General features: G+C 43.1%; 1 protein-coding gene across 1 annotated transcript; it reads right to left on the bottom strand.

Annotated features, from left to right (window-relative positions):
• Window positions 1-7,494: 7,494 nt before the first annotated feature.
• Window positions 7,495-14,193, bottom strand: LOC114932078 (uncharacterized). The gene is made up of 4 exons (XM_029304250.2): window positions 14,022-14,193; window positions 13,681-13,826; window positions 13,398-13,583; window positions 7,495-7,993 (listed from the first exon to the last, which is right to left on the bottom strand). The coding sequence occupies exons 2-4, from the start codon at window positions 13,819-13,821 to the stop codon at window positions 7,820-7,822; spliced, it is 501 nt and encodes a 166-aa protein (XP_029160083.2). The 5' UTR covers window positions 13,822-13,826; window positions 14,022-14,193; the 3' UTR covers window positions 7,495-7,819.
• Window positions 14,194-14,402: the final 209 nt, after the last annotated feature.

Here is a 14,402-nt window from a genome sequence, read left to right as displayed (position 1 = left end):
GCTGTCAGCAGGGCACCGCACAGCTCCAGTCGCGGCATAGAGACAGGCCTCACCGGGGCCACTTTGGTTTTTGCGACCAAGAGGTTGGAGACCAGGGTACCGTTGGCGTCAACACTCAGGATGTACACCGCAGCGGCGTACGCTCTTTCCGAGGCATCGGAAAAGCCGTGGAGCTCCACGTGTCGCTTGCTCGTGGTCCCTGTCCACCGCGGAATGCTTAGCTGATCTAAGTCTGGCAACATAGCCAGAAGGCGCGACCACCGCTCGCGCAATGTGAGCGGGATGGCTTGATCCCAATCCAAGCCGGCTAGTTCTGGATGAGGATCTTGGCGCCTATGATCACGGGAGCCGTCCAGTCCGCCGGATCAAAGAGTTTGGCCACAGCCAAAGGATGGTGCGCTTGGTCGGATTCTCGACCTTTGACAGCGCGGGGACCGCTCGAAGGTGAAGCTCATCGTTCGCCGGGACCCAGAGTACTCCTAGGGCACCCACGTTGTCCACTCCGGAGATGAGTCGTTCGGCTCCGCCCACGGCCGGACACAACACGGTATGAGTACCTGCCCACTTGCTGAGCTGGAAGCCACCGGCAGCGAGGAGAGCCACAGTCTGCCGCTGGAGTTCGAGCGTTTCCTCCATCGAGCTTGCTCCCGCGAGGATGTCGTCCACGTAGGTGTTGGCCCGGAGTACAGCTGCCCTGAGTGGAAATCGATGGCCCTCGTCCTGCGCGAGCTGTAACAGAGTCCTTATGGCCAGGTACGGCGCGGAGGCCGTGCCATAGGTGACGGTGGTGAACCGGTAGTCCTGCATCACCGCCGCTGGATCCGCCCGCCATGGCTGCGTTCGGAAATCCTACCCTGGGTAAGAAACTTACTCCACGGCCGTTCAGAAATTAACCCGAGTCGATTAAAATTACCCCGCTAGTTGCGTCCGAAAATGCTAGGTAAAGTTGTTGGCGTGTACCTCAGCGTTACTTTTTCAACCTCTGAATTTTCAAGGGTTAGCAGAGTAACCCATCCCCACTCCTCACATTTGGCGCGAAGAAAACAATAAAATAATGGAACAAACCGTGGTATCTACTGTGAATCCAATTTCTGGACGTCACATTCCATACCGTTTAGAAAACGGTGATTTAGTCATTCAACACGATATTATTTTAATAATTGATCAAGTTGGTAAATAGATATTTTTATTTTTTCCATAGTACCAAATGTTGGGTATGTTTTCATATTTGTTAATTAATTTCTTAGATTAATTAAGAAATTTTATATAATTTATATTTGAGTTTTATATTTAAATAAATAATGATTTAATACACATCAAATAAACACTTTCAGTAATTTTTTAAAAATTGTCAGTTTTGTTTTAAGTGAGACATTATTAAAAAATTAATTAATATTCTTTGTTTTGTTACAGATGGCTCGGTCTGTGCATGTGAAGCTACACCTAATAATCTTATATTATTAAAAGTTATTCCTGTATCCGCATCATCTTCTTCAAGCTTGAATGAAGCTTTTTCAATGATTAATACATCCGATTCAGAGATTATAAATTCACAGGGATTAAAACCAAGTCACAAAAATGAACAAAAGATGCTGTGCTCTTCTTAATTGATCAATGGCAAAAAATTCATCAAAATTTGCGAGTACAACTATTAGAAATGAAGAAGTATGGAAGGATATAGCTAAAGAACTAGAAAATGCACGTTTTATTGGATATACTTAGAAACAAACTCAAGAAAAAGGGAAAAATATGCGTAAAGCATATATGAAAGTAAAAAATAATAAGGGGGACAAATGCAGTTGCGCAGCAAGAAAATAACATGCAAATTTTATGATGAATTTGATGAAATTTTTACAAAGAGCCCAAGTGGTCAACCAATAAGTACTGCATCTTCTCGTAATCCCAAAACTTTGTTATGTGCAGATACCGATTCAGATTCTGACAAAGACATCAAAACACTCAAAAAAAGAAAACTAAGTTGCAGAAAGATACTTTCACATATTTATCAATCCTCAGAGAAGAATTAATTATTGTTAATGTCAGGGAAACAGCTCGAGAGGAGCGACATAAGCTCTTGCAAAATTTGTCGTTCAATAAATATAATATATTTTTATACATAATAAATAAATTTGAAGAACAGAAAAAACTAAACTGATTTTGAATACAATTTAAGTACAGCCATATATGTTATTCAAGCAAGAGAAGCCATGCACGCGGCCACTTACAAAAATGTGTAATGTCCAACAAGTAAAAGACGACAAGAGCGAATCAGAATACGAGCAAATTACGACATAAGCAAAGTTGCACAATCCGGTGTAAAGTGTGTTCAAATAGAAAAAAACGGGGTTCACATATAGCAGTATAAGAAATCAATGTTTTCTATTAATGTTCTATATAATAAGCAAATCTCTTGTAAAATTTGTATTTGAAATTTAGCAATTAATTTTTGCATTTCAGCTTTATAAGAATCAATAGCTCTATTAAAAACGTTTAATGTTTGTTTATGTCGCTCCTCTCGAGCTGTTTCCCTGACATTAACAATAATTAATTCTTCTCTGAGGATTGATAAATATGTGAAAGTATCTTTCTGCAACTTAGTTTTCATTTTTTGAGTGTTTTGATGTCTTTGTCAGAATCTGAATCGGTGTCTGCACATAACAAAGTTTTGGGATTACGAGAAGATGCAGTACTTATTGGTTGACTACTTGGGCTCTTGTAAAGATTTCATCAAATTCATCATAAAATTTGCATGTTATTTTCTTGCTGCGCAACTGCATTTGTCCCCCTTATTATTTTTTACTTTCATATATGCTTTACGCATATTTATCCCTTTTTCTTGAGTTTATTTCCAAGTGTATCCAATAAAACCTGCATTTTCTAGTTCTTTAGCTATATTCTTCCATACTTCTTCATTTCTAATAGTTGTACTCGCAAATTTTGATGAATTTTTTGCCATTGATCAATTAAGAAGAGCACAGCATCTTTTGTTCATTTTTGTGACTTGGTTTTAATCCCTGTAAATTTATAATCTCTGAATCGGATGTATTAATCATTGAAGAAGCTTCATTCAAGCTTGAAGAAGATGATCCAAATACAGGAATAACTCCTACCAATGTAAAATTGTTAGGCGTAGCTTCACGTGCACAGACTAATCCATCTGTAAATAAAGAATATTATTGTAGTTTGTTTTTTTAATAACGTCTCTTAAAATGCAACTGACAATTTTAAAGAAAAATGCTTATTTAATGTATTATTTGTTTTTAATAAAGCAATATATACATTTTTATTGTTACTGCCTGCCAGCAATTTGAAGGCACAAATAGTTACGTTTTACTTTGCCGTCAACAAATTCTTGTTCTCTATTATTGTGTTCTATATCTTGCCTCTCATTATTTTCCTCTTGATGTAATTCTCTTCCTTTTTCTATAAACTCTTCCACATCATCATCAATGCCATTCAAGCAGATATTATGAAGAACGCAGGCCACAATAATAAAATATGGTATTAAGTCCAGGCGTGACATATCAAGGAACTTAAATCGCCTAAATCTTCCTTTTAATAGAGCAAAAGCTCTTTCTACAACTTGTCGCTTTTGTGATATTGCAGTGTTGAATTTTTTCTACTGCTGAAATAAACAATTACATAAATAAAAAAATATATTAAGCAAAACATTTTACAAAACATTTCTTAAAGATAATACATCTTTAGACTTACTTGTGTGAGGCGCTCATTGTTTCTAAATGGGGGAATACACCATGTTAAAACAGGATAGGCTTTATCGCCAATAATAAATTCTCCATCAGGAAAAAAAACAGAGGGATCTTTACAAACTTCTCTATATAAATCTGAATTGCGAAAAACTCTGTAGTCCCCAACTGACCCTGGATAACCAGCAAAACAATCAGTGAAAAGTAAATTTGCATCACAGATAGCTTGAAGAACTACAGCATACTGTAGCTTTCGGCATTTGTAGTGAATAGCAAATTTCTATAAAATAAAAATTAAGTAAAAACTATATATATATTAACTTCTTTATTAAATAACACAAAATGTAAATATTTAAAAGAGAAAATACCTCAATATCTGGTTTTTTTATAAATATAAAAGTGCCATCGATGGCTCCCACTATGCCAGATATAGAGGTTTGTCCAATAGACATAAACTTCTCCTTTGAAGTTATTAAGTTTTGGCCTGTAGGTCATACAATTATTTCATTTGCAATGCTGTACAATAATTTAACAACACGACGCACACAGTCGTTCAAAGAAGATTTGCCCAAATCAAATTTTTCGCTCACAGATCTGAAAAGAACAATTTATAAAAATAAAATTTCTTAACGATATTATAAACACTGCTATTTATATTTAACTATTATGTATATAAAATACCATATACCTGAAAGAATCTGGTGTGCTAAGTAGCCAGATTGTTGATAAAAGCTGTGTACGTACAGGTATCATTGGACGTCCTACAGTTTCGACATTAGATAATGACGGTCTAAGACGATTTTCAAGAATTTCAAAAACTTCAGACAGCATTCGAAAATGATGCCGAAATTGCTTTGTCGTGTAACGAGGAATTATAATATTATTCACGTAACCTGTTATCCGGGCAGGTTTCTGTTGTTTTCCTCGGATTTGTTGGATATTTTCGACTAAAAGAGTTTCACTAAAATCATCATCACTTTCTACACTTTCAGTTTTCTTCTGTTATATTTTGTATAATTTTTGTTAGTATTTCTAATAAATGGTGTCTACTTATTATAAGTGAAAATATTATTCGATTTCGCCGAACAGTCGCCATTTTACTTGTTTACCTTGTACGTTCGGAAAATCGCCTAACTCGGTATTACCCAGCCGGGTTTCTGCTTTAACCCTGCTTTAACTCTACCCTACCCCACGGGTAGGATTTCCGAACGCAGCCCATAAGATTCGCTGGAGGTCAAGGTCCTGCGGATGCACCCGGATCTGTCGGAACATCTTCACGATGTCCGTCGTGAAGGACGAATCGATGCAGACGCCAGCGTGTGAGGACCAGCCATAGGTCCGCCTGCAGCTTCGGTTCCGGGATCAGCACGTCGTTCAACGAGACTCCCGTGGTGGTCCGGAAGGAGGCGTTGAAAACGACCCTGATTTTACCTTCCGGGTCTGACACCTTCACCACCGCATGGTGCGGCAGGTAATATTGCTCGCCGATTGCCTCGCCGCGGGGTGCCGGTTCCATGTGCCTGCAGGAGGCGTAGGTCGCCAGGAAGTCGTGATATCGCTCCCTGAGCGACGGATCGCGCGTCAAACGGCGTTCCGTGCTGAGGAGCATTCGCAAGGTCCCGTGGCGGGAAGCCCCAAGTTCCTTTGTCGGGTTCTCCTTGCGAGGGAGCCGCACGATGTAGCGTCCCTTCGCATCACGTGCGTGAGTCTCAGCGAAAAGCCGCTTCGCAACGGAAACCGTCACGTTCACTCGTCGGCGGAGTAGTCTCAGCTGCTGGGCTACGCGTTCCGAGATGAAGGATGCCTCCGATCCTGAGTCCAGGAGAGCGCGTACTTTCAACAATCGGCTCGATTCACCAAACACTCGAATAACCGCGGTTGCGAGTAGCACTGTCGTGAAAATAGAACTGGTCAAGGCGGCGACCTTGGTCGTCTCCACGGGACCCGGTTTGTCAGCGGAGTCGTCGGATTTCGTTTTCTCCCAAGCGGCAGGTTGTGGCGTCGTCTCCGGCTCCGTGTGCGGAAGCGTATGATGCTTCCCCTGGCAGTGGCGACAGCGGTGAATTGAAGGGCAAGCTCCGGCGGCGTGACCCTGTCCCAGGCAGTTGAAGCAGGCCTTCCTTTTGCGCACTTGCTCGCGGCGCTGCTCCGTCAAGTATGCCTTGAATCTCGGGCAGGAGCGCATGTGATGTTGCTCCCTGCACAGGGGGCACGGCGTGCCCTTGTGGTCACTCGCAGCCATGGCGTGAGACGCGACGTCGTCCTTGCGGCTCGTACGCTTCTGTTTGGAAGCGGAACTGTAGGTCATCGGTGGTATCCGCAGATTGGAGGCATCCAACGCATGAGCCCGCGTGAGGAGGAACTCCTTGAGCTCCTCGAAATTAGGGAACTCCCGACTCGATCGATGGCTTTCCCATAATAGCCTGGTGGCGGGAATCCAACTTCTCGACCAGAATATGGACGAACCAGTCGTCCCAGTGCTCCACCGGGCGGCCCATTGCCCTGAAGGAGCGCGAAGCCTGGTTGACCGCGCTAATCAGGCGGTTGATTTCTGCTGATGACGACTTGGTTACCGACGCGGCAGAGAGTAGCACGCGCATGTGAATCGCCAAGAGGACTCGCCGATTATCATATCGCGTCACGAGTTCGTCCCACGCCAGCGCGTATCCGTCGGAAAAGATTTCGATATTGGCGACGGCGGCCTCCGCGTCCCCGCTGAGGCTGGCCTTTAAATACTGCAATTTCTGCGAGAAAGTGAGTCCCTCCACGTCATGGACCAGCGACTTGAATAGGTCGCGGAAGCCTTCCCACGCCAGCTGATCGCCGTCAAACCTCGGCAAGCTTATCTTCGGCAGCTGGATCTGGCGCAACACTGAACTCGCGGCACTTTGCCCGTCCGCGGATCTCGTCGTCGGCATAAAGAAGGTGATACGCGACTTCGCGGCTACGTAATTATCCTTGGTCACCGCGTAAACGTCCTGCCGCATGTAATCCGAAGTGTCTATCTTCTCGAAAGAGAGGATGGCATCGTGCGCATCCAGGAAACGCGTTCAATATGACTCGAGCAACTCGAGGCGCGTGGTGAGATACGTGCGTGTCATTTTGTCCTTGTCGACTTTAATTAGATTGTCCCAGAAGCGCTCAATATAACCGGCAGTGTTCATCTGCTTTTTAATTGCGAGATCCATCGCGGAGCGTTAAAAAAAAGAGAGACGGCAAGATTGACAAGCGCGGTACGAGGCGCGATAGACTGCTTGAGTTAGAGAGAGAAAGAGCGAGAAAGAGAGAGAAGACGCGTACAGCTGATCGTGGCCCGTGGTCGAAGAGCCGGTAAGTGCGGGGTGCGGTACACGGCACTGTGGGCGCGGCAGGGTGCGCGGCACTATAGGCGCGATGTAATTAACGAGCGGTTACTCACTGTAAAAAGTCTCAGAGTTTTGTCTCACCCTCGCAATCCGGCTCGAAGGACCAGAATTGTTGGAGTCCCGCCGACACTTCAACAAAGTTCTTTCTTTATAATAGACATACACTGAACATAAAATAAATCTTTTATCTTTAAGTTCTATCTTTATAATGGAAATACACAAAATGAATACAAATGAACATAAACTGAATCTCTTATCTTTCAGTTTTTTAACATAAAATAAATATTAATTTTTTTAACATACGTAAAAATTGTTATACGTTAATAGCTTATAGGAACATTTGTTTACTTGACAATACACTACTGCCATTTTCACAGCCTATATCTTATATCAGCCTTTAATTACTTTTTTTCATTAATTGCTCCAGCAATGCATATATTTTTTTTGGTAATGATGTCTTTTTCTTTCAGAGCTAACTCCTTCGTATAAAGTTTTAATTTTTCTGCGTAGTACGATTTTCGTAGATCGCTATCTTCCTGCAAAATTTTCACCAACTTTTCAGTTTGTTCTATTGATTTGTCATATCTTTGTGCAGCAGAAGTTCTTTTAACACCTTTTTGTATGGCAGTCAATTTTAAAATTGGGGTTACAGAAATATGTGATGCGTTGTTAACTACATTGATTGGTGTTTTTAGTGCAGTTGTTCTTTTTGTTAAAGATTTTCTATTATCATTGTAATTGTCATTATTATTGTTGAAGATTTTCTGGTGAGTTTTCTTCCAATCTGCTGCAATGATAATTTTGAAAAGACAATGACTGTTGTGACACACATTGCTGCGTTATATCTTGACTGTTGTATTGCATGGGAAAATTTACCTCATCTCCACTATTGTCGATTTCAACTGAATCACCTATCCACTCCTAAAAAAATATTAATGTACACGCATACTTTCTGTTTTAATGTTATAATTTCCTAATACGTTTTGGATATTATATTAGATTAGATTAGATATATTTATTGCCGCCCCAATTGGGGATTACAAGGCGCTTTTTTTTTTAAAGGAGCGTTCCCAAACCTTTATTCCTTCCTTTACCCTTTTTCCTTAGCCTAAACTTATACCTATAACTTAATCTAATTACATATTTTTCGCCACGCCTCTCCTCTTCGCCGCCTTTCTCATCTTTTCTCGCATTTCTGCCCTACCTACACACACACACACGTCCGCCTTTCCCTAACCTTTCTTATTTTAAATTATCTTAACCTACGCAATCTTATATTCTACTTAGCCTATGTTGGACCTCCGCTTCCGGTTACCGTTATTCTTCCACTCCTTTCCTCTCCCTCCCTCTCTCTCTCTCTCACACTCACTCACACACTCACTCCCCCCTCTCTCTCTTCCCCTTATCTCCTACCCTCTCTCATCCCCCTGTCCTCCTTTTTCCTCCTTCTCCTTCTCCCCTTCCCCTTTCCCTCTTGCTTCCTCTAACCTTTTTAACCATATTTCCCCTTCCCCCTCCTCTCCTAATATCTCCTTTACCATTTCCTGCCAGCTCTCTTCCCTTCCCCAATCCATACATTCCTCCCACACATGCTCCCACGTCTCTAATCCTCTCCCACATATCCTGCACTTCCTATCCTCCTCCTTTTCCCAATACCTATTTCCCTTCATTTCATTCCCCAGTCTATACCTTGCCATCCTCCTCCATCTACCTTCCGCCCACCCTTTCTTCAAATAGCCCGGAATCCCCTCCCCTTTAATCTGTTTGTACCACTTATTATATTCCGATTTTATCATTTTTCCTACCCTCTCCTCCCTCTGTTCCTTTCCTTCCCATTCCTCAACTTCTTCCCATCTGAACTCCCCCTTTTCCCTTTTTTCCTCTATCTCCCTTAATCCCATCCCCTTACCCTCAAAAAATTCCCTTCTTTCTCTCTCCCACCCTGACAATTCCCCTCCTTTTTTGCCCTTTTTTTAATCTCCCCCAAACATATTCTCGCCAACCACCCTCCCTTACCCTCCTCTAACCTTCTCTCATATCCCCATGCTCTTCTTCCCATCCTTGTCCTTATCTTTTCCCTTTGCAATTCCTCCCTTACCATATATCCAGGCGTTCCCCAATCCACTCCTAACATCCATCTCAGATACCTTTCTTGTATCCTTTCCAATCCCTCTCTCTCTTCCCATCCCCATATCTCCACCCCGTATCCTAAAACCGTCCATACTAACGCATCGAAGAGCCACAACCTCCTCCCCCAGTTATTCCCAAATCTCCTCTTACCTATTCCCCATACCTGTCCCATAATTGCTGCCCCTCTCTTTATTCTGTCCCTTACCTGTCCCTCTTGCCCCCCATTCCTTTGAATCACATATCCTAAATACTTGTACTCCTTTACCTCCTCTAATTTTTTTCCCTTCCAAAACCAACTAGCCTTTCTTAACCTCCCTCCCCCCCTTCTGCATCTCATCACCTTCGACTTCTTCTCATTCAGTTCCAGTCCCTTCCCCTCCAGATATCTCCCTAACCTCTCCATCATACACCTCATCCCCTCCTCATCTTCTGCCAACAGCACCACGTCATCCGCGTACGCTAATGTATAGACCTTGCCCTCTCCTAATCTCACACCCCCCCATCTCCCTTTCTCCATTTCCTCCTCCAAGTCCGCCATCAACATGTTAAACAGAAGCGGGCTCAGTGGGCATCCCTGTCTCACCCCCCTCCCTGTCCAAAACTTCTCCCCCACCTCCTCCCCTATTCTAACCCTGAACCCTATCTCTCCTAGCACTTCCTCGCACCTCCTCACCGTCTCTTCCTTCACCCCCTTCCCTCTTAACGCCGCCATCAACTTCACTCTGTCCACCGAATCAAACGCTGCTCTCAGGTCCACAAACAGTAGTACCATTTGCTTTCCTTTCCTACTTATTTGTCTGTTTATTAAATAATTTAATACATAAATATTGTCCACTGTTCCCATCCCTTTCCTGAACCCCGTTTGATTCAGTGGCAACATCCCTTTTTCCTCTATCTCTCCCCTCAATCTCTCTGCCAACACCGTCGCATATACTTTGTATAAAGACGGTGTCAGAGTTACCCTCCCTGTACTCCGAAACCTCCTTTCCCTCACCCCTCTTCAAGATTGGCACCACCAGCCCCTCACTCCACTCCCTTATCCATCCCTCCCCCTTCCATATCCTATTACACAACTCCCATACCCACTTCTCTATTCCCTCTCCTCCAAATTTCCACACTTCTCCCGGAATCCCGTCCACCCCCACCGCCTTTCTTTCCTTTATCCTACCTATCGCCCTCCTAATTTCTCCCTTTTCTATCTGATCTTCCCCTCTCTCCTTCTCCGTTCTTCTTCCTCCCATTATCATCCTCTCGACTCTACCCCTCCTAATAGATCTCTAAAATATCTGTTCCATTCTTCCATCTCAATCCCCTCACCCATTCCTCCTTTTCCTTTTCCCCTTTCCCTCCTAACCACCTCCCAAACCTGCCCTTCCGTCCTCGCTTCTATTGCTTTCTTCGTCCACTCCTCATTCTCCTCCTCCTTCTTCTTTCTACATACTCTCTCATACTTCTTTTTTCTTTTTCTGTATTCTTCTCCTTTCCCCCCTATCCTCCTCCACCTTTTTAACTCCTTTACCACCTCCCCCTTCTCTCTTCTACACTCCCTATCAAACCACCCTCTCTTTTTTTCTTTCTTCTCCTTTCCTTCCCTTTATCTAACACTTCCTGTATCTTCTTTTTCTTCTCCTCCCACTCTCCCTCTACAACCCTCCTCTTCTTGTTCATCCCTCTGCTTCCCCCAAATTTCCCCTATCTTCTCCCTAAATTCCTCCTTCCCCTCTTCCGTCCAGTTCCATCTCCTCCTCTTTTTTCCTTTTCTTTCCCCTCCTCCTCCTTTCCCTTCTAACCACACTATTAACGGCATATGATCCGAGTCCATCCTTTCACCTATCTCTAACTTCCTGATTTCCTCTCTTACCTCCTCATTACCTATTATGTAATCTATTACCGATTTCCCATTCGGCCCCATATATGTCCACCCCCCTTCCTCATCCCCTGTTATTCCTCCATTCATTATCGCCCACCCCTTTTCCTCCAACTTCTTCACCAACCTTCTCCCTTCCCCATTTACTTTTGTATCTCTTGATTTTCTCCCCTTCCCTTCCTCTCCTTCCTCCTCTCCTATCTCCACTCTTCCTCCTAAATTTCCCGTTCTTGCATTAAAGTCCCCCCCTATTATCGTTCTTACTCTGTCTCCCTCCTCCTCCATCCATCCATTCATCTCCCCTAGCTTCTTCTCCATCTCCCCATTTATGTACACTCCCACCAACCTCCATCTCTCCCCTCCTTTTCCTATCACCACCTCCACCATTCCCTCTTTATCCGCCTTACACTTTCCTTCTATTCCTACCCCTTTTCTCACCCCCACTATAATTCCCCCCATAGCCCTTCCTTTTTTACTCTTCCTCCTCGCATATTGCACCTCCCATTTATATCCTCCCGGCATCCTCCCTTTTATGCTTTCCCACCCTTTTTCATCTACCCATGTCTCCAGAAAAAACATTACATCCCATTCTCTCACCGCTTCCCAGAAGTCCGCGTCCTTATTTCTTAATCCCGCCACATTCCAGAATGCCACCTTCCATCCTTCCTCCCTTTCTCCTTCCTCCTTTCCTTCTTCCCCTCCTCTCCCTTGCCCTTTACCTCCCACTTTCCTCCTCTCTCTCTTTCTCTTTTTCACCCTTTCTTCCCCACTCTTTCCCTCCCCTCCTTTCCCGTCCCCTGTATTGTTTCCATCCCCTTTCCTTCTATTCCCTCCTCTCTCCTCTCTTCCCTCCTCTCATCCCCTGCTCCTTCCTCCTTTAGTTTCTCTTTCACCTCGTCCCACCTCCACCATTTACCTCTCATCCAAATTCTCCCATACCTTACCCATGCCCTCCTTCCCTCTCTTTCTTCCCTTCTCGCCAACTCTCCTAATCTCCACATCATCCTTCTTTCTTTCCTCTTAGATCTTCTTCAATCCTCTCCTCCCTTCCTCTCAACCTCCTTTTCTTTTCCATTATCTCCCTTTTAACCTCCATCTCTCCCACCCTTACTAATGCTATACTTGTCCCGTCCCTTCTCCCCTCCCCTATTTTCCTCACTTCCTCTACCTGCCCCCCTACCCCTATCTCTTTCAATAATTTCTCCACCTCCCCTTTTACCCCCTCTTCTCCTCCCTTAATTCCTTTATTATCACATTCTTTCTCTTTTCTTCTCTTTCCTTTCTCTCCCATTTCCATTCCATCCTCTTAATCCTATCTTCCATCTCCTCACTCTCCTTTTCCTTCTCCCCTTTCTCTCTCTCCCCTTTTTTCCTATCTCTAATTCATCCATTTTCTTCCCCATCTCCTTAATCCTTTCCATAAATTCCTCCCTTTCTCTCTCCCACTTTTTCTCCCTCTCCTCCATTTCCTTTTTTAGCCCCCTTACCTCCTCCCTTAACTCCTCCTGCCCTCTTACTCCCTCCTTGATCTCTTCTCTAATTTCTCTTCTTATCTCTCTCATCTCCTGAATTATCTCCTCCTTCCATTCCCTCCCCATCTCTTTCAATATCTCCCCTATCCCTCCTGCCTCCTCCCTCCTTTCAACCTCCGGCGACCTTATTACCTTTTTACTTCTCCTGAACGCCCACTCCAAATCCCCTTTTTCTTCTCTCTCCTTTCTCAACCCTACTTTCTCTAATTCCTCCCTTTTCCTTTTCAAAACCTCCTCTGCCGTCCCTGTGCTCCTTCTTCTCTCCCATTTCTCCGTCTTCTTTAATCTTTCTATCTCCTCTATTTCTTTTCTTTCCATCTATATCTCCTTTACTCTATGTCTAGTGACTTTCCCTATACCCTATTTCAGTTACTTTCTCCTCTGCTAGTGACTTTCCCTATATCCTCGACTGGTTCCTCTGTCACTAGAGACTTTCCCCGCACCTACACCTATCCCCTATCTCTCCTCTCCTTTTACACCTGCACTCCTCTTTCCTAGTACCTTCCTCTCCCCTCGTGCCCCTGATCTATCTTCCAAACTGCCAACTCACTCTACCTGCATCACTTCTCTTCCTTCTCACCGCTCTATTCCCTTCTCACCCCACTTGCCTGCACTCCCCTTGCATTCGCCACCTCCAGCTTCTCACTCTCTCACTCTCTCTCCCCCTTTCTCTTCCACACACCTCTAATATTCCACTCAAATACACACACTGACAGCACCTCAACCTTCTCACACGCAACCGGAAACGGAAGTCCCAGATTGGATATTATATTATGATACAACAAAGATTGCTTACCATTAACACATTGGATTCCTGCACTGTTTTATGTCCTTCCACGACTGTTGTACCCATAAGTGCCAGAACATTTTGATCTGTTTCAGATAAGACTTGACTTGATGCAGGCCCTTCACCAGTTGCTTTTGCATGATTCTTGATTAAAGCATTTTTGGCTTTAGTGAAACTTTGCATGTCTTGCCAAGTCTATGATATAGGCAGAAAGTAGACCATCAGATTATTTGAAGTATATAATTTTCTTTCTGTAAAAAGAAGTTTTGCTATCTGTCAATATAATACATACCTTTTGCCATTGTTTCCACTCTTTTTGTGCACCAGGTATTTCATGTAGTTCTGCTGTTACTTTTTCCCACAATTTTTTAGCATGTTTATCAGTAAACGTTGTAGAAAACTTTCCACTCTGTAGCTCTGGATGTTTACGCATAAATTCTGCAATTAAAATATATATTATAGAACACTGTATTGAAAGATTAATAAATAATAGTTACTATCAATCTATTAAGCGGCTTTTACCCATTACATATCTTTAAATACAAATTACAAATTTTCAATGTAAACAAGTTCAATATGAGAGAGTTTAAAGCAAATTTTATTAGACTGTAACAAATTGAAGGCAATACCAACCAGCAAACTTTTCTGTTCTTCATTAACATATGTACATCGTTTCTTCACTTCATTTGATGCTAATGCCATTTTAATTCGATTTTCACTATTATTATATATTTGTTAACTGTAACAAAATTTGCACTTTACCAATTTTAACTAAGATCACAGAATTTTTGTTAACACAGTTTAACTTGCGTTGTACAAATTTAGGTTAGACTGACAATGAATTTCAAAATTCACTACAATATGTGCGACATAAACTATAGATTTCCAGTACGTAGAATTTCGGAACACACAACCTTTCTCGCATGCGACATTTATCGCAGACTTCATATCGCATGATAGTTGAGAATACGATTCTGAAGTCGCATGCGATACGGACCGTGCGATATTTTTCGC

Source organism: Nylanderia fulva, unplaced genomic scaffold (genome assembly GCF_048542155.1).
Source record: "Nylanderia fulva isolate GAGA-0341 unplaced genomic scaffold, ASM4854215v1 Scaffold212, whole genome shotgun sequence".
Classification (NCBI taxonomy): domain Eukaryota; kingdom Metazoa; phylum Arthropoda; class Insecta; order Hymenoptera; family Formicidae; genus Nylanderia; species Nylanderia fulva.
This window is presented reverse-complemented; position numbering and strand designations above follow the sequence as displayed.

Bases quoted from the DNA above. Each gene is read 5' to 3' on its own strand.
- LOC114932078 (XM_029304250.2), bottom strand. From the start codon at position 13,821: ATGCGTAAACATCCAGAGCTACAGAGTGGAAAGTTTTCTACAACGTTT. The intron at 13,584-13,680 runs GTATGTATTATA...CCTATATCATAG, and splicing joins AGTGGAAACAATGGCAAAAG to ACTTGGCAAGACATGCAAAG. The intron at 7,994-13,397 runs GTAAGCAATCTT...ATATTTTTTTAG, and splicing joins AGGAATCCAATGTGTTAATG to GAGTGGATAGGTGATTCAGT.